At 41.8% G+C, this 21,004-nt stretch overlaps 1 protein-coding gene across 1 annotated transcript in view; it reads right to left on the bottom strand.

Annotated features, from left to right (window-relative positions):
• The window catches only part of Itpr (Inositol 1,4,5,-trisphosphate receptor), a 365,063-nt gene that overhangs the window by 227,916 nt on the left and 116,143 nt on the right, over positions 1 to 21,004 (bottom strand). Inside the window, exons 4-8 of the mRNA XM_080270492.1 lie at positions 18,332 to 18,418; positions 11,810 to 12,070; positions 11,055 to 11,285; positions 6,952 to 6,954; positions 6,503 to 6,644 (exon numbers count right to left, since the gene is read on the bottom strand). Coding sequence (XP_080126618.1) covers positions 6,503 to 6,644; positions 6,952 to 6,954; positions 11,055 to 11,285; positions 11,810 to 12,070; positions 18,332 to 18,418 — 724 coding nt within the window. The remainder of the gene's footprint in view (positions 1 to 6,502; positions 6,645 to 6,951; positions 6,955 to 11,054; positions 11,286 to 11,809; positions 12,071 to 18,331; positions 18,419 to 21,004) is intronic.

Below are 21,004 nucleotides of genomic sequence, written 5' to 3'. Positions count from 1 at the left end.
TTCACAGCATTCAACAACTTCCCATCTACTCCGTATATTCTTAACACTTTCCACAATCCTTGTCTATCCACCCTGTCATATCATTCATTCATTCATTCATTGCCAGACGCCATGTATCCCAGACGGGGTGGCCAATGGCTTAGAGTTAATTGTTTTACAGGGAGGGGCACTGATCCTCCACCAACCCCACTTGACATGTAGGGATGCCAACAGCATCTGGTGTTCCCAGGCGGTCACCCATCCAAGTACTAACCAGACCCAACGTTGCTTGGTTAGTACTTGGATGGGTGACCGCCTGGGAACACCAGATGCTGTTGGTCTATCCACCCTGTCATATGCTTTCAATTAATCCATGAAAGCCGCATACAACTTCTTTCCCTTCTCTAGAAACTTTTCCACTAAAGATCTAAGAATGAATACCTGATCTAGACAACCTCTTCCCTTCCTAAAGCCTCCCTGTTCTTCTCCAACTAATTTCTCTGTTCTTTCTCTAACTCTGTCAATAAGTATCCTACCAGACACTTTTCCTATTATACTAAGAAGATAAATGCCCCTATGATTACCACACACTTCTTTTTCCCCTCCGGGAATCTAACTTCCTCCCAGGCCAATCTGCACATCTTCCACATCCATTCTACTACTATCTCTCCCCCATGCTTCAGCATTTCACCACACACTCCATCAATTCCTGAGGCTTTCCCCGATTTAACTTTCTTCATTGCTTCCACAACTTCAATCCTACTGATTTCTTCCTGTCCTCTCACCTCCCTCCTTCTCCCAGCCATTCCCCAGCCACTTATACTCGCATTACTTCCATCCTCTACGTTCAACAATTCCATAAAGTGTTCTCTCCATCTGCTCACTTTTTCTCCCTTCTCCACTAGTAATCTACCATTTTTATCTTTCACTCCCCTGCTAACTTCACTTCCACCCTGTCTTACTCTTTTCACCTCTTTCCAGAACATTTTCTTACAGTCCCTCCACTTTACACTCAAATTCCTTCCAAATTCCTCATCCACTCTCTTCTTACTCTCTCTTACTAATCTTTTCACCTCTCTCTTTCTTTCTACATATAACTCTCTCTTCCGCCTCTCAACTTCTTCCACGCCCCTATTTCTCATCCATTCATTGTATGCTTTCTTCTTTTGTGCCACAGCCTGTCTCACCTCTTCAGTCCACCATGCTGTTCCTTGCACCCCCCTCCGTCTTCTCTTCCTTCCACACACCACATCACATGCTGCACATATTTCTTCTGTAAATATCCTACACACACCTTCCACGTCTCCCATCTGCTCCTATTCATATTTGCCCAATCGTTTCTCCACTTCTCTCTTATACTCTGCCTTTTTCTCATCCTCTTGTAACCTTTCCACTCTCCTTGCAACTACTCCTTCCTCTCGTCTTTCCCTTCTTCTATTCCTCAATCTTACTTGAATCCTAATTCTGGCCACCACAAAGTAGTGGTCAGAAAGTCCACTCCCCCAACCTCTATAAGCTCTTGCATCCATTACACATCTTCACATCCTTTCATCCACACACACATAATCAATCATTGCCTTCCTTTCATTCAGTTCACCACCCACCCTTCTCATCACTCGCCATGTATACCTGTGGATCATTTTATGCCTGAAGAGGGTATTGGCTATCACCAACCCCCTCCCAGCACAAATGTCCACTAATGCACTCCCATTCTCATCTATCTCAGCAGGGACACCCCACTCACCAACTATTCCATCCACCTTCACATTCCCAACTTTACCATTCATATCACCGATCAAAAACACTCTCTCATTCCTTCCAAACTTTTCCATGCACACTTCCACATTTGTCCAGAACTCTTCTCTCACTCTTCTAGCACGATCTTGCGTTGGTTCATACACACACACACAATCGCCCATATTTGTATTCCAATGACAGTTTTATTTTTTCTACTGTCTTACAATTTTATATTGTTTCTGGGAGATTTTTCACACTAGAGGAGTTTACTGGAGAGTGTTTTGGTTCATTTCACTACAAAAGGTCTCCTTAAATCTGAATAAAAGTGACCATAGGAAAAAACAGAAAGTCATCTGGTTAAGAGATTAGCTCAAAACTGCTTATGTGCTTATGTTCTTGAGTTGAGGGAGTTTGCTTCATCATCTCCAACCATATTGTTTGGACTTTAATATATTTACCTCACCATACTGACACTCTCCTTTGGCTCCAAAATGCCAACACATTTTACACTGAAACATTGAAAAAATTTTGTCCAACCAAGCTTCGCCCAAATCAATATGATGTATACAATTCATCTTACTACATCACCCATGCCCAACTAACTCTAACTTCTATAGGTTCAGCCAACAACAATATTACTACTACTACACTACTCCAAATGTGTTTACTTTTTGGACCACAGGATGGCGAGTTTGGAAATACTGAACCACATGTTCACAAACTGTGCTACTGTTTAACTCCTATGTGCTGAGGGACATATACAGCTGCTGCATAAGGAGAGGACGGAGACCACCAGGTGACAGGAGGAGTCGCAAATGCATTCCCGCCACAGTTTGAACTGGCTGCCATTTGATCTCATCACCAAAGTGTAGGGAGAGACTCCTGCCACCTGATGCAAGTGTACCTTAGTCTACTCTGTGACTTAGCCTGGTAATGAATGATGTTTTCTGAAACCTTCCCTTCCAATTCTGTTCCCGTCTCAAGGGGACCTCTTGCCTCATCCACCCCTGCAATGTCTCTGCCCAAGGATACTAGGAAAGGGCTCAGTGATAGTGCCATAGGGTGTGCCATGGATGCCACTGTGTCTAGCTTATCTAGCAGTGGAGAAATTATCACGTTGAGAGCAAAGCAATGTCGGGGCCGCATGCACATGCACGAATACATCCTGCTTTGAGTGCCAAAAGCTGCTCATTTTCTTCTCGTCCTTACTCATCGACGTGACCACCTGCAGACCTGGAGATGCTTTCATTCATAAGAAGAAGAGTTGGTGGGTAATATGGTCTTTAACTGTTTCCATAACTGCTATACTCTCCCAGATATGAAGGTTTGAAAAAAGGCTATTTTGAGAAATATTACCGTGGGGAAAGGGCGACAGTGTCCAAACATTTGTGGAGTCGAGGGGATTAATGAAAATAAAATTCTAGTGGTGGCCTATAAGTGGCTGGATGAGCAGCGCACCATAAAGAGAACAATACTCGAGGAGAACAGGAAGACTCTAGGTCAGTGGTTCTTGAACTGTTTCAGCCTCAATACCCCCAGATTGAACTCCAAGTTGACCTGATATCCCTCTCTAATATCAATAGTCCTTTCACTCTCATTTTACTGTAAAAAGACTGTCTATGCTTTGTTTTTACTTGGACCACCATGGAGAACCTAGTCTCACATATATCACAGTAAGGCAGTGTGAAAGGGGAAATAGTAGGGGAGTGAAAGATAGGAATAATAGATTGTTGGTGGAGAAGAGAGAGAAATTGAGGAGATGGAAGGAGCACTTTGAGGATTTGCTGAATGTAGAGAGTGAGAGCAGTGTGAGTATAAGTGGTTGGGGAATGGCTGGGAGAAGAAGAGATGAGAGGAGGGAGGAAGAGATCAGTAGGTCGGAAGTAGTGGAAGCAATGAAGAAGATTAAGCTGGGAAAGGCCCCAGGAATTGACGGAGTGTGTGGTGAAATGCTTAGGTATGGGGGTGAGATTGTTGTGGATTGGATATGGAAGTTGTGTAGATTGGCTTGGGAAGAGGGAAGGGTTCCAGAGGACTGGAAATCAGGTATAATTGTTCCTCTGTACAAAGGAAAAGGGGAGAGAGAAGTATGTGGTAACCATAGGGGTATTTGCCTTCTTAGTGTGACTGGTAAAATATATGGTAGAATACTCATTGATAGGGTTTGGCATATGACAGAGGAGCTAGTTGGAGAAGAACAAGGGGGATATAGAAAGGGAAAAGGGTGTGTAGATCAGATATTTGTTCTAAGATGTTTAGTGGAGAAGTATCTAGAGAAGGGAAGGAAAGTGTATGCTGCCTTCATGGACTTGGAGAAAGCTTATGACAGAATAGATAGGCAAGGTATGTGGAAGGTATTAAGAATATATGTATTAAGAATATATGGAGTGGAGGGGAAATTGTTGAGTGCTGTGAAGAGTATGTACGAGGGAGCTAGGGCTACAGTGCGAGTGGATGGTGAGCTGAGTGAGTTCTTTGATCTCAATGTGGGACTGAAACAGGGATGTGTGATGTCTCCATGGCTGTTTAATATATATATGGATAGGGTTGTAAAGGAGGTGCAAGGTAGGGCAGTGGATGTGGGGGTGGCCCTAATGAATGAGAGTGAGATTTGGAAGCTTCCGGTGTTGCTGTTTGCTGATGATACAGTATTGTTGAGTGAAGATGAATGGGAGTTGCAAGGTTTGGTGAATGAATTTGGGACAGTGTGTAGGAGGAGGAAGCTGAAAGTTAATGTAAACAAAAGTAAAGTTATGGTGTTTGAGAGGAATGAAGTCACAGAGTGTGCAGTGAGGTTGGATGGTGAGGATATGGAGAATGTGAGTGCATTCAAGTACTTGGGTAGTGTGATGAGTAAGGATGGAACTTTGGGGGATGAAGTACGTGAAAGGGTACAGCAGGGAAGAAAGGTTGTTGGTACACTGAAAGTAGTGATGAGAAATAGGGAGGTGAGTATGGAAGTTAAGAAGTCACTGCATGATGGTATTGTGATCCCTACCCTGATGTATGGAAGCGAGGCGTGGACCTTGCAAGAGGGGAACAAGTCAAGAGTGAGAGCAGTGGAAATGAGTTACCTGATAGGAGCATGTGGAGTGACGTGGAGGAACAGGCTGACGAATGAAGAAGTGAAGGAACGTTGTGGGGTAGATGTGGATGTGGTTGAAAAGATTAGGAGAAATACACTAAGGTGGTTTGGACATGTGGAGAGAATGGAGAATGAAAGACTGACTCAGAGGGTGTATGTAGGTGAGGTGGAGGGAGGGAGAGGGAGGGGTAGACCGAGGATGAGGTGGAGGGATGGAGTTGAGAAGTATATGAGGGAGGGGGGGGTGAGTTGGGGGGAGGGGAGTCAAATGGTGGGTGACAGAGTGACTTGGAGGCGTTTTGTCTGCGGCCACCCTTTGCGGGATTAGGGCGTCGGGCTATAGATAGATAGATCATTTTTAATCAGGTTGCCTTTCTGGATACCACTGAGAACCCATCTTGATACCCCCTAAGGGTATTGAGGCACTACTTTAAGAACACCTGCTCTTGGTGTAGAAGGGTGTATGTAGTTCAGGTGTTTGCTTTGAGATGTGTGCGAAAAACATAATGACAAGGGTATTGCTCTGTATGCATCTTTTATGGACCTGGAGAAGGTATATGATAAGATGATACAGATGACCTGTATCAAGTGTTACAGATGAATGGAGTGGGATGGAAATGTTCAGATGCAGTGAAGAGTTTTTACCAAAGGAGGACGCCATATGTGAGAGTGGGAATGAAAGAGGGTAATTCACATGAGGTAGAAGTGTGATTGCATCAGGGATTCATAATGTCTCCATGGTCATTCAATCTGTTCATGGATGGGCTTGCTGGTGAGAGACAGAGAGGCAAGTTTAAGCGGTGCTAATTTCCAATTCCATCAAACCCTGGAAAGCCACAGAAAGAAAATAAATCCATTGCATCCTAAATTTGAGGGTTTTATGCTAAAATCATAAATTTCTCTTCTATTCCGATGGCATGACAACTTACATAATCTTTTACGTTACTCAAAGCATTCTTATGGTCATATTCTAAACACTCAGTCAGTATTATAGCATGTGTAAGTTGACAAAGATCCCCAATATCTTTCAGCCTGGGTGATGACTAAGTGTAATCAAAGATAAGGGTTTATGTAACTAATAACCATGAGGACTCATTTTCCTACCTCAAAAACTTAAGTTCATCTACTTTAATCCCTGTCGCACTAATTCTTATCAACCCGATAACCTTCCCAGAGTCATTGTTTTAGGACTATTTCTTTACTATTCAGTTGATTTTTTGTCACCAGATCAAGTATTTCTGAGCTCGAACGCTTCATCACGCTTGCCTTTTTGTAATTTACGCCTCTTGGGTGGGTGTGAGGGCGGCGATAAGTCACCAGCACCGTCGGGGGTAGACGGGCATGAATCTGCCATTGCTGGGCTACAAACGAGAACTGACTACCTAAATATACAGCATTTGGCAACTGCAGTGTGCCAGAGTTTGGCAACAGCTCTGGTGATGTAGAGGGAGACACAACATTCCCATGGACACCACTGATGCTTCCTCGTGTTTGAAATTATGATGTGGAGACCCATCGCCTCACATGAGGCGATCAGCACAGCCAGGGGTGGCCTGCATATCGCCTCATATGAGGCGATGAGCACGGCGTGGTTTAATGCCACCACAACCTTGTGTTCAAGTTGTAGAAGTTGCCCAGTTCTGTCAAATGAAAACAACCCAACTACAGTCCTGAAAAGAGACACATATGCATATATCTGACCTCTGAGCTTCTCCCTGGTAGGGTCTGGGGTTGGGTCGTCATCCACCTCAGCAGCTAGGTAGTGTCCGGTGGCCAGGTGTTTGAAGCGGAAGAGTGAGTTCCAATGGCCAGCTCCACCACGGGTTGGGTCATGTTGTACTACCTGTACACAAATTATATAAAGTTAAAGTGGGGTTGGTGGAGGATTAGTGCCCCTCCCTGTAAAACAATTAACTCTAAGCCCTTGGCTACCCCGTTTGGGATACATGGCGTCTGGCAATGAATGAAAAAAAAGAAAAACATAAATAAAATATAGAACTGTTGTTTTTTGCAGCCCCAACCTCATCTGGACACAAACCCAGTAACCTACTGGCTGAAATTTTCTCCTACAAATCCTCCTCCTCCTTTCAGGGGACAAGAAGCTTTCTCATTGCCCACTTCACCACCTCCCTAGGGACTCTGTCAAAGACCTTCTCCAAATCAACAAAACCAAAGTACAGATCCCTTTTCTTTCCTACAGTATATATTTTTCCTGAAGCTTCATTTCATTTCATTTCATTTTTGAAGGCTTCAACATGTTTGCAGGTGACGGCCTTGGTCACCTAATGGTGGCTCTCCATCCTGCTCGATCTCTGACAGCTTCCCTATTTGGTCCCTTATCCCTGAGGTCACTCTCAATGACCTCATCTCAGGTCTTTTTCGATCTACCTATTGCTACACTACCCCCAACATTAACACTTCTCACTTTTTACACCCAATTCTCATCTCCCATTATCTCCATTCCCCAAACCATCTCAATCGACCTCTCCTCATCACAACACCAATACACTCCAGTTCCACCTTACCTCTCAACTCTTCCATTGTAAACCTAGCCCCCCTAGGCCTCGCACTCAGGGACACACTGCACATCCACCTTATCACTGCCATTTCTGTATGCTTTTGAGCCTGCAAATATCCTCTTTTTCTTTACTGCCCAGGCCTCAATACCACACAGGATTACACTCTAACAAAGGCCACATACAAAAATCCCTTAGCACAGAGGGAGAGCCCTCTCAATGTCAGGAGAGACAATAGCTCCCCGAATTTCTTAAAACCACTCCTCACTCTAGCCACAGAGCTAGCTCCTATGAAAATCTCAGCTTGGACTTTGTTCTGCAATTTAATATCTTGCTTATAATGGGTGTCCCAAGAGACTTTTGAGAGATTTCAAGAGGTTATTATAGGGCTAGTCTTCAGTGAAGAATGCTGTATCAACATGGGTTCAATATTCAACCTATACAGAGCTAATATTACTGTACTGATGATCTTTTTGGGTAATTATGAGGGAGATCATTGCTGTCCACAAGGTCATCAGTAATTATAGCACTGTAAAGGTCAAAACCTGAACCCACAGTCATACAGTACTTTAAACTCAAGATCAGCCCTAGAATAACCTCCTGGATTTTTATAAAAAAAGAAAAAAAAAAAAAAAAATCTCACATGACACTCTGTACCTTCCTGAAAGATATCTGGTAATATACAGCATTGGTTCAAGACAGATGTTGGGGCGACGGCCTCGCCATAAGCATGTATTTACAACTCCAAAAGGCAGCTGCAGGTAAATCAATAACATAATGCAAACAGGTGCATACGCTGGCCATTCAACTTTAACCCTTTTATTAAGATGGTTTTTTAACTTTAACCCCTTGGAGTCGGACACTGTTTATAAAATCACCCATCGGGAGCAGGTATTTTTTGCAAAAAATGTCTATCTATCTATAGCCCGACGCCCTAATCCCGCAAAGGGTGGCCGCAGACAAAACGCCTCCAAGTCGCCCTGTCACCCACCATTTGACTACCCTCCCCCCAACTCACCCCCCCCCTCCCTCATATACCTCTCAACTCCATCCCTCCACCTCATCCTCGGTCTACTTCTCCCTCTCCCTCCCTCCACCTCACCTACATACACCCTCTTAGTCAGTCTTTCATTCTCCATTCTCTTCACACGTCCAAACCACCTCAGTGTATTTCTCCTAATCTTCTCAACCACATCCACATCCACTCCACAGCGTTCCTTCACTTCTTCATTCGTCAACCTGTCCCTCCACGTCACTCCACATGCTCCTCTCAAGTAACTCATCACAAAAAATGTGATTTTTCAAAAATTGCTCTTTTGAAAACTATTAAACCTATCATAAAAATCTTTAAACCCAGCAAAGTAGAACTCTTTAGCTTTAAAATGAGTGGAGTTCTAATGTCCTATGATTAAGTATTGTAGAGCAGTAGCTGAGCATGTAAGAGTGTCTAAACGTTCTGGAACAGGGACCGACGTCCCCGTGACACACGTTCCAGAACAGGGACCGACCTTTAGGGGTTAATCATGGCTACATGGAGATAATTTTATTGAACTCAGGTCATATCAATCAATGAACCAACTAATTAATCAAGTACAGTACAGTAATAAAACAGTCAACTAACCAATCTATCTATCTAATCCATCTATCAATATTAAAAGAGCTAAACTTCAAATCATAATAACATCACAGTTTTGCTACACAGAAACACCATTACATCAAGAGTTACACAAAATATCTTATCTAATGCATAAGAAACAATTTCAGAAGATCCTAGAGAGCAAAACTGGAAGACTGGAGGACCAGAATAAAGGGGACCAATTGTAAAAGGGATATAACCTTTCCAGCATCATATTTATTTCATCAACTCTCGGCATGCACATGTACAAAGCAATGTAAGGTACATTTAGGGACATAAGTTTGCTTTACTATATCACTGTGTCTATTTAATACTTAGGGGGTGTCTGTCACTCTTCTCCCCAATGCATCATCTCTCTCATCTATGGGCAGTGTTTTGAAATAGGGAAGGGAAGAAGTATTGCAAAAACGGAGAAATGAGGGAAAGAATAGAGAAACAGAGACAGGAAAGGTGGAGGATTATGAAAGAACGAGGAAAGATGGAAAATTCGACAGGTGAGGGAAGAAGGAAGAAAAGAAAGAAAGGAAAATAAAGAGGAAGAAATGAAGGACATGAGTAAAAGGAAAAAAAGTGGGGAAGAAGGAGGAAGGAAAGAAGGTTGAACAGTGTCAAGGTTGCAACATACATTGCTATCAATGCAACGATATACTGTACTACAGATAAGCTGCATGATACAGATGCACTGCTGCCTATAATGATGATTTTCTAGTTTTCCCAATTTACAGTTGGGTATGTGGTGGCAATCATCATCCACTCACTTGATGCATACCTACCTACTTCTTCCTTCACCTTTATCATTCTTTTTCTAGTTCTCTTATCTTTTCTGCCTCTTTTATTGCTTTTCTTTCCAGTTCAGATGACTCTCCACTGAGTGGTAAACCTGATAGTTTTCTGAAACCCAGGAAATCATTTATAATGCTGGATGGTAGCTAAATAATCAAATAACACGGTGATGTGTAGCCTATTATGGTGCTCCTGATAACTGGACGACAAGATGCAAATGTGGCATCCATACTATTCCCCTCACCTTGCTGTGGTGAGGCATTGTCTGCTGCAAGGGAACATCAGTTTGCTGCATGGGACAGCCCAGCAGGGGTAAGTGTTTGCCTGCAATTATTGGGCCTGCTTGGTCAAACTGATTGGGGTTGCTCAACAACAACAACAACAGAAGGAAAAAGGTGATGACTAGGAGCCTACACATTATGGTACTATGCAAGTTAGGTGGAGCAGCTGCAGCATCCACCTGGAAGCCAAACCTCAAATTTTTCTGCATCTCACCATGGGAAGGATACTAGTTTGACCCTGGTGCTATAATGTCTACCACAATGGCACTAGATCCCTACACACAATATGTGGCTTCTGTACTAAGCCTGTAGGATGGCCCCACAGGTGCAGTTACTTACCAGAAGCCTATGGATCTGGTCAGCCAGACAGATCAGGGTTAAGCAACAACAGCAGCAGCATGGAAAATTTTGTAATGCTATGAAATACATCCCTGAATTGTAATGATGACTCCCTGTACTAATTGCCCATAATTCAGTGAAGATGTACTGTACCCTAACACCTTACAATGCCTTGAAGGAAACAACACCTTAGCAATGGTCCTCAAAAAAGTGGGAAAGGGGAAGGACTGAAAGAAAGAAACTAGGAAGGAAGACAAAGGACTGGAAGGAGACAGAATTTTAATACAGTACCTGAGTGCTCCATATTTCAACCTAGACACAGCTTATCTTCCCCAAAGCCTTACTGGAAATGGCAATGTGGCAATAATCATTAGGAATAAGTGAGATATAAAAAGAATGTCTGAATAATGTATGGAAGGAAGGAAGAAAAGAAGGAAGGAAGGAAGGAAGGAAGGAAGGAGGGGTGGAGGGAAGGGAAGGGAAGGGAAGGAAAAGGAAGGGAAGGGAAGGGCAAGGAAAGAAAGGGAAGGGAAGGGAAGGGAAGGGAAGGGAAGAGAAGGGAGGGGAAGGAAAGATGAGGAATGAAGGAAGGAAGGAAGAAAAAGAAGAGATATATGCCACGGCAAGAAAAGGGAACAGAATGAGATAGAATATACAAATACCTGAATGGCCAACATTTCAGTTAAGAAGTACCATACCTCAACTTCCCACAAAGCCTTGCTGGATGTGGCAGCTGTGGCAGTAGTCCTCCCAGTGGTTCTGAGGAAGACATTTTGTTTCTTCTTGTACTCGTCCATGGTGAGAAACTTTTCCTGCTCTGCATGGAAGAGTCGGATCACATCCCCACCCTTCAGGATACCCTCAATGTTTTCGCGGTGCTCCAGAAACAGGGAGATTTTCCAGCATGTGTTGGAGTTCAGCACATTCACCTGCAAAATTTAGGAGGATGGCTTAGCATAAGATTATTCACTTGCAGAGACTAGAGGGAATAATTAATGGACACTCGATAGCAATAGTCTATTTCACCCTACAAGACAAAGTTATATCCCAGTGAACAATTCAGTCACTGAAAGTAAAACAAGCTCCAAAATAAGGCGAGAATGAGGGTGACATCCAGTGAGGTTACAGGCAAGTCAGTGCAAGCTGATAAAAATTTTCAATCATGATCCAAAGTTTCTAACCACAGTGGTGACGCAGAGTTGAATTCCGGGGTTCTTGATTAGGAGCTTAAAGCACACCAGAAGTAATTTCTGAACATAAATCAACTATAAAATGACTTACAATTATGTTAAGTTATGATAAAAGTGGCATTTCATCAGCAACTTGATGAATCAACTTTAAACAAGGGTCAAAACTAGTGTATCTTCACACTAAATTTAAGTTCAATACATGGGCATAATATCTTTCTTTTAAACAACACAAAGCATCATAATATCAAGACTCAAAAATTCACCTCTTTACAGCCTGGATGGTCTCGCAGGTCATGAGTGCTGGAGACATGAAGCTGTTGACCTGCGTTGACTGGACTGAGTATGACCTTATCCCCGACCACCACATTGTCTCCAGAGTTGCGCAGTTTGTAGTAGGGGTTGATATAGAACCAAGACCCCTCATTTCCATTTGCGTCCAGTGATACCCGCATAGCATTCTTCTCCAGGAGGGCTGGCAGACGCTTGTTGACAGTGAGGTACTTGTTGGACTTGAGATGCAGCAGCTGTGGGGGTGACAGGTCCAGGTGAAGTCGATCTATCTGTCTATTGCCAGATGCCTCAATCCCATAAGGAGAGGCCACAAAAAAATTGCCTCCATGTCACCCTGTGCCCCACCATTTCACTGCCCTGCCCCAGCTCACACCCCTCTCTCATATACTTCTCCACTCCATCCCTCTATCTCACCCTTGGCCTCCTCCTCCCTCTCCCCCCACCTCACTCACATACACTCTCCTCATTAGTCTCTTGCTCTCCATCCTTTCCACACGCCACACCACATCAGTGTATTTCTCCTAATGCTTTCTATCAAATCCGTGGACAGAATTCATTCAACTACCGACCAGTATCACTGACCAGTGTTGTAAGATACTAGAAAAGCTGATAAGAAAAGTTTGGGTAAACCATCTAAAAGAACACAGTATGATAACACAAAGACAGTTCGGTTTTAGAAAGGGAAAATCATGTGTTACTAATCTCTTAAGCTACTATGATTGAGCTGCAGAAACATTACAGAAAAGAGAAGAATGGGTGGACAGTATCTATTTAGATTTCAAGAATGCATTTGACAGAGGACCACACCAAAGACTTTTATGGACTCTGTACCATCAAGGAGGTATCCAAGGCAATCTGTACTAGAGGATGCAATATTTTCCCAGAAAAAGGGAAATGAGAACAGTATTAAGGGGAAATTACTCATCATGGAGGGAAGTGACTAGCGGAATTCCACATGGCTCAATGCTGGCACCAATTATGTTTTTAGTATAAATAAATGACACAGACAGCAAAACTGGAAATGGAGCTATGTAAATATGTTTGCAGATGATGCAAAAATACACAGGAGAATAATTACTAACACAGATTCATGCAAAGAGCTGCAAGAAGAATTAAATAAGCTTCGTGAATGGAGCAATAAAATGGTAAATGGAATTCAAAGGGGACAAGTGGCTTGTAATTTATGTTTGGTAAAAGTGAGAAAAGACCTGATTGGAATTATAAGTTAGGAAGACCAATCCTACACATATCAGAAAGGGGGAAGGACCTAGGTGTCATTATCAATAAAAGACTATCTCCAGATGACCACATCAGTGAGAAGGTACATAAAATGTATACACTGCTTGCTAAAATGAGAACAGCATTCACATATATAAACGAGGACATGCTGAGAAAGATAATAACATCATTCATCACACCAACCCTGGAGTATGCATCAGTGGTCTGGAATCCTCATCTCAAAAAACACATAGATAATACTGAAAAAGAACAAAGGGCAGCTACAAGATGGGTACCAAGCTTATGGGATGTAAGCTACGAAGAAATACAGTACTAGAAAAATTGAATCTCCCAGCACTAAAGGAGAGAAGGAAATGAGAAGACATGATTATGCTATATAAATGCATCTCTGGGAAAGAGAAAATAGACATAAATGAATATATAACCTATGATGACGCATCAGCAAGAGGACACTGCAAAAACCTACATAAAAAGGGAGGTGATAAAGATGGAAGGAAAATTAGTTCCCCAAATAGGGCAACTGATCAGTGGAATGCATTACCAAATGAAATAGTGTGTGCCAAAACTATTCTTAATTTAAGGATATGTATGATACAAATGGTTTAATACACGAGACAGTATGAGCTTGACTCATTTCTGTAAAGATACAAATAGATAAGGTAAGAACCACAACATTCCTTCACCTCCTCATTTGTCAGTCTCTATCTCTCACTTCCTCATTTGTCAGTCTCTATCTCCAGACAGACCCATATCTAGAAATGGGTGAAATGGATGAAAAAGGTACAGCACATGAATGAGTTTCAAGGAGGAAGGAGCCATGATAGGTCAAAAAGGTGGTTGGATGCAGCAGCTGTGTGGGGGGTGGGGAGGTGAGAATGATGTGAAAGGCAATCCCTCCACTACACGGATCTCTTTGTTTTTTAATCATGCTATCCTTATAAATAGATAACATGGACTAAATAGGTATTTGTAAGTGGGCTGGAAGGAGGGAGGAGGCATGGTAGACCAAAAGAAAATGGATGGTGAGGTGACAGGTTTATCTCCTTCACTACAAGGACATCTTTGTTTATCATATGCAATGGATAGTGTATGGTATACAGGGTGGTCATGGTAGTACAGTATTAGGAGCTGCAACCCAAGGCTCATCTTAATAGGTACCTAATGAACTGCACACTACAAAAAGCCCTTCTTCTGTATCCCACCATTCTCTTTTCAGAGGATAGGCTGGGGATTGCAGGACATGTTTTATAACTAGTGCCACCACAGGAAGGCATCTGTCTCCAATACCAGACATGGTTGTTGTTTTGTTGTTACTTAGCCCCAGTCTGTCTGGCTAAGCACACCCATGGAATGCAGGCAAGTTACTGTACCTATTGGTTCCTTACACTCTTAGTGCGACATATGCTGTGCAGTGTTCCATTATGTGTAATATATTGTGTGGGCCTATTCTACAACCAAGGCACGTGTCATCTGTGACTCCATCCAACTCAAATCTAAGCCAGTAACTGAGAAGAGTTGGGTGATATCCTGATGTAAGTTTAGCTTGGCATACTCAATCAACTCTATATACTGTACAGGGCTAGTGAAAAGGGTCTTCAGAAAGTTCACAGAATAAGTGGCCTTATGTATAGTCTCTGTTGCCATGAAGTCCAGAGCTATTGCAGAAAAACAAATAAGTAAACGAGTTCTGGTGTTACCTACAATGGTGATTTGAGAGTTCTCCCAATTTACAGCTACAACTGTTTAGAGTTATGAGGACCTTTAACACTACCCAGACTGAAAACTGCCTTTCAGTGAGTGAGTATGAAAGTGGGAGGAGGCATGAGAGGCCATAATGGCAGAAGAAAGTGGTGAATGAATAAGAAAGTGAGGTATGGAGCTTAATAAGGCTATGGAACTAACAGAGGATCAAGTTGGTTGAATGAGGTACATAACAGAAGCACATGGCAATATTGGCATCACTTCTTAATTTGATAGCCAACAGAATAACAACTTGACATGAGTATGTGAGGTGCATCGATAAAGAAAAATACCAAGTAAATATATGCACATGATTAGGTCTGTGAAGTGGAGCCAAGATTCTCAGGCCTTGAATGGTGTGTGAATGACTGTCTAATCCATTTCACAGGGCATGCTGTTGACAGCTGTTCCTCTCCTGCACTTTATATTTCCTTGTTATATGGACCCTACCACATCTAACCCTTAGACTGAGATGATGATGATGAATAGTGCTTTACATAATCACCAATAACACTGGTACGGCAGTCAGGTTTATATTAAAAGAAGGGGGGGGGGGAAGAATCATGAGAAGGAAATGTGCAGTGAAGACAAAATTACTGCCCTGTATATTACTAACACCTAAATAAGAATCTCCTCCTAAACTGTTACAGAGGGGCTTGCACTGTGAACCTATCACTGTGTCACCTCCCTCCCTCTCCCCACTGGTCTGGTAATTGTAAGCTAACATCTTCCACTAAACATAAATCCTGGGTATGGTCTTGAGGCCAGTGCAACCTTTTCTAATTTGCATTTCTTCTCCTCAATAAGTGCAGTATCAGGTTACACTTCTGTATGCCACACAGGAATACCTACCAACAAACATCAACCCTTCTACACCAATGACATATTTTACTAACTTAGGAGAAATATATTGATGTGGCTTGGCCATATAGAGAGGATGGAGAGTGATAGACTAACTAGGAGAGTGTATGTGAATGAGGTAGAGGGAGGGAGGGGGAAACCAAGGATGAGATGGAGGGATGGAGTGGAGAGATATATGAGAGTGAGGGTGTAAGTTGTGAGGAGGGTAGTAAAATGGCAAGGGACAGGGTGATAACGAGGCAAATTGTTTGTGGTCACCCCTTATGGGACTAAGGTGTCCAGCTATAGACAGTTAGGTAGATATGTCCAGATAACTGTATTCAACCTGGGTGAGGCCATCTGCAGTCACTGAGTTAATAAATGGTACAGATAACGTACCCTCTCCATTAAAGTCTCTCCTGAGCTGAATAACATGAATAAAAGTCTCTCCTGAGCTGAATAACATGAACCCACATTAGCAATAAATCCACCGTATAAGAAACATGTCCTTAGCATGAGGGAGAAGTGCAGAAAAGCATCCAAATTATAACTAAAATGGTTTTGCAGAATTAATTGAAAAAAATCATGAAATTCTATAATACAGTGTTAATAAATAAACTCGGATACTTGGAATTCCCAAATAACAGAAAGGATAATTTCTGTTACATCACATGAAAATGGGATAAAATTTGGTAAAAGAAATGTGATTCTGACTGGAGTCTGGACCATACTAATTCTGATTTGAAAAATCAGCAGATAAAAAAATCAAAATTGTTAGCATGAAATCTGAATTTTCAAGAAGGGTTGTTCATGCACTGTTCTGTTATATAAAGAATAACCTGTATCGAAAGGATGGAATATACTGTACTTAATTTACAACATTATCACCACCACTATCATACCCATCATCATCACTATGAATTCTCATCACACTGACCATTAGCAACACCACCACTGCCACACCCAACAAGTTCACTGTCATTACTATTACTACCACTACCACAGCCTGTCAAACTACCATAAATACAACCACCCCCACCCCCCACTATGTTCATTATCATTACATCTACCACCATTACCATAACCTGTCAAACTAACCTATCACTAATACAACAACCATCACTATACCACCACCACCACACCCCCCATATTCACCATCACTACTTTTACTACCATTACCACACTCTGTCACAACTACCCCAAACATAACCACCATTACCCTCATCACAGTCATCGACATCTCTACTACAACTACTTTCATAATTATCATAACCATCGGCTAACTACCATTCCCAATACCACTAGCGCATCTATCACAACCACTATTAACAATATAGCAGTTACAGCAACAACAACTACCACCATCACCATCCACAACCATAATCACAACCACCATCATCACTTCAAAGTTCTACTACCACAACTACATCTTCTACCACAACTACAACCACCACCTCAACCATAATTACTACTACCACAGGTGAATCACACCAAAAACCACCATGACCACCATCATCAATTCCAACTACTAGTACTACTGTTACTACTGCTATCTACTATACGGGTAGCGTTAGCCAGTCTCTTGTGCTCCGCCCCCTTGGCCCCGCCCACTGACCCACTTTCTTGGCGCCAAAACTCAGCGGCAGTCGCGGGAGAAGGCGGGTTGGTTCTTTTCAAACTTATTTTTATTCAGTCAGCAAGTTTTAATGCTTCCTTTGTCGCACAGAATTGAATTCAAAGTAAAAGTATATAATACGATACTATTTCTTGGTAAGGCTCAGTATTCTATCAATAAGAAGAATAATTATCTCAGCCAATCAGCAACGAGTAGAGTTGGAAGAGGGAGGGGGCATTAGTAGGGGGCGGAGCGCAAGAGACTGGCTAACGCTACCCGTATACTATTATTAGAGTTGCCATATCTGAACAGTCGAAATACCGGACGCCTCCGCTGAAAACCATGCTCCCCCCGCCCCCACAACGCACACTTTGGGCCTTTGACGTTATGAAACCTTTATATATATATATATATATATATATAAATATATATATATATATATATATATATATATATATATATATATATATACACGCACACACACACACACACACACACACACAAAGTACTGCTGTACTGTAACACAATCTTTAGTATTTTTACAATACAACAGAAAACAGGCCAAGTACAGATTTGGCTAGATTATGACTGAAAAATGTTAAAACTAGATGCAGGATAAGATCATAAGAATAAATGCTAGTGTAACAATGAAAACTAAGCCAATAACTGTGTGCAGTTACATTTATTTTATGGTTATAACCACGAGAGAGAGAGAGAGAGAGAGAGAGAGAGAGAGAGAGAGAGAGAGCTCGTGGCTGAACAGGAAAAGGCAGGACATTTTAGCTAGCTACTAGCACTAAACCAGCCATGTTGGCAACACTTATCAGCTGACGAAAAAAACGGAGGTCTCTCTCTCGTCATTAAGAGTGTAATAGTATAATAAATTTTTCAAGAAAAAGCGATAGAAGCTGAAATTCTGGACTTTTGGAGAATTTTTAAAATTCCTCCCGGACGAAGATTTTGACACCTAAATGCAGAACCTGTCCGGGAAAATCCGGACGTATGACAACCCTAATATTATTAACACCACCACCACCACTATTACTACTACAATGCCTACCTGTATTGTGATGCCATAGTTGATAACCGTTCCCATGAGCTTTCTGCTTTCCGCCTCATTCTGTCGCTTCTCAATCTCCGCTGCATGCTGGGGAAAAGAAGTGCATGGTCAGTTGTGGCTGGGATGGACTGACAGACACTGACACAAAGGCAGACTGATTGACTGGCTGATAGAAACAGGCAGACAGACAAACAGATAAACTGACATATAGGAGTTTGACAAATAGAAGACAGATACACACTGTTAAGAAAGTACAGTACAGAGTATCCTGTGAGCTGTGGTCGGCTGGATGGAAGGATGGGTAAACAGATGAGTGGAGAAGACAGAAAGACATGGATAGATGGATGGATGGATGGACACAGACAAGCAGATGAACAGATGGACTGAGAGACATGGACGGATGGACTGACAGATAGATGAACGGACAGGTGGATGAATGGAAAGACAGACAGACATAGATGGATGGATGGATGGACAGAGGCATGAATGGATGGATGGATCCCTAGCCCCTTTCAATTCAGGTGCTGGTGTAGTCAGACTGGAGGGCTGATTGGACCATGACACCCGTTCCTGCCTCACAACTAAGACTCACCGAATTCAGTGTAAACACAACTCAGTATTACACTTGCAGGAATGGCTCAGTTCCAACATGACATGTTGGAACTGAGCTCATCAGTCTGTTTTACACTGTAAAACAGACTGATGAGCGATGGTGGAATGGATAGACACGCATAAATACAAACAGACTGACACATAAATGGACAGACAGACATGCATATTGGTAGATATAGTTATGAATGTAAGGCATTTCGTAGGTAACAGACGAGTCCAAATTCTTCCATGAAACAGACATCAAGAAGCATGTGATAGAAAGATGGAGTTTCTAAAAGATGGAGGATTCATGTGAAACTACTATTATGAATGTGTTCAACAGTGGCTACTCATAACTTGAACTATTAAAACACAAAACTCTTTGCACTCCTGAGAAAACCCAGGCTCATCAATAATGGTGTGCAATAATGCTAAAGTATGGAAACGTCTTCAGTGATAAGTGAAAAATATATACTGAGCTTAAAGAGAACAGAAAAATTCATTCTTTTCCGGAGAAGATCAAGGTTATTATGCAAAGTCAAGTTGAAATGTAATAAATTTGACTGCAATCCACGTGGCTAAAACATTTTCTTATTGTGGGAGCTCTATCACACCGTGGCTAATGCAGCAATCCTCATTTTACTTAATAAAAATCTGATTCACTATCTATCTATTGCCAGACGCCATAATCCCGTACGGGGTGGCCATTTGACTCTTGAATTATTTGTTTTACAGGGAGGGGCAATAACCCTCCACCAACCCACTTGACAAGTAGGGAGCACGTATGGTTTGGTTATATGGTTACCACCCAGCGTTGTAAATGATTTCTTGGCTTACAGGAAACCATTTGGCTTGTCACTCAATGTAAAGCCACCTGTACCGGAAAGAAAAGCATATTCACACCCATCCATATTTTATTTCTATATGTGCATTAATTATTCACAGGTAGGTAAGTTGCTATTTGATCAACGGATGTTTTATACATTGCATTAATTCACCCTACATTTAAAACACCTAATTCTTGGTAGCATCTGAATAATTAAAACCAATCGAACATATACTATGTCCCACAACACACGGTCTGTCCAAACGCCCTTGTCACTAGAGTGTATAATACTAATATTGTTCTGAGTAAAACTGCAATAAAACTAATATTACAGTACTTTCAACATATGTAACTTACAAATGGCACTGAACCAAAATAGAGAGGGTCTGATTTAATACGGATGTTCCTTCTGTTCAATTACCTACCGTAACAAAAACAACTCGCTACTTGATATTCGACCAGGACAGGATTTTATTATTGGATCTACTCATCTGAGATTATAACAAGAAATAGTACTGACAAATGATAACGCGATACATATCATTTCACACACTCAGAACACCGGAGGGTGGAGGGAGGGTCAGTTCATTCCTTGGTCCCTCGAAAAGTTTATTGAGCAACTGGCCCTTCCGGTTGCTATGACTACCATTTAACAGTGCAGTTTGAAAGAGACAGGCAGACACATCAACTGACAAACTGTTAACGTGACAGCTATATATGACAGTCTGAAAGAGATAGACAGTTACACAGACTGACATAGGAATATTTGAAATAGACAGGTTAACCGACGGGTACAAAAGATAGACAGAAACACAAATGGACGGGAATGACATAAATGAACTTACTGTACAACTGTTACCATGGTTTTGTTATCAGAGCACATATGTAACAAAATACGATAATCGAAAGATGGAAGACCATTACACAGGAACATCCTGAGGGGAAAAAAAAAAAAGACGCAAAGCAGCAAGGACAGCTGGAAGACGGGGAAAAAAGCCTGACTATAATGGGCTACTCAAAGGACCGATGCTGTGCAAGGAAAAAGATAAGACAGAAATGAGGAAGTTACAAGTACAGGCAGGATATAAATGTGAAAGAAGTATGACTGTTGAAAGAAAAGAAAGACAAAGGAGGAGCATAATACATTGAACATGAAGCACATAATGAAATGTAAATTGTACAGTAATATAATACGAACCATCGACTATACAAATATACACACATTTTATACATACATGTTATATTATATATATATA

The sequence above is a fragment of the Coenobita brevimanus genome, chromosome 41 (genome assembly GCF_032717465.1).
Source record: "Coenobita brevimanus isolate Jiangsu-jjx chromosome 41, ASM3271746v2, whole genome shotgun sequence".
NCBI lineage: Eukaryota > Metazoa > Arthropoda > Malacostraca > Decapoda > Coenobitidae > Coenobita > Coenobita brevimanus.
Note: the sequence above shows the minus strand (reverse complement) of the source record. Positions and strands in the feature narration are given on the sequence as shown.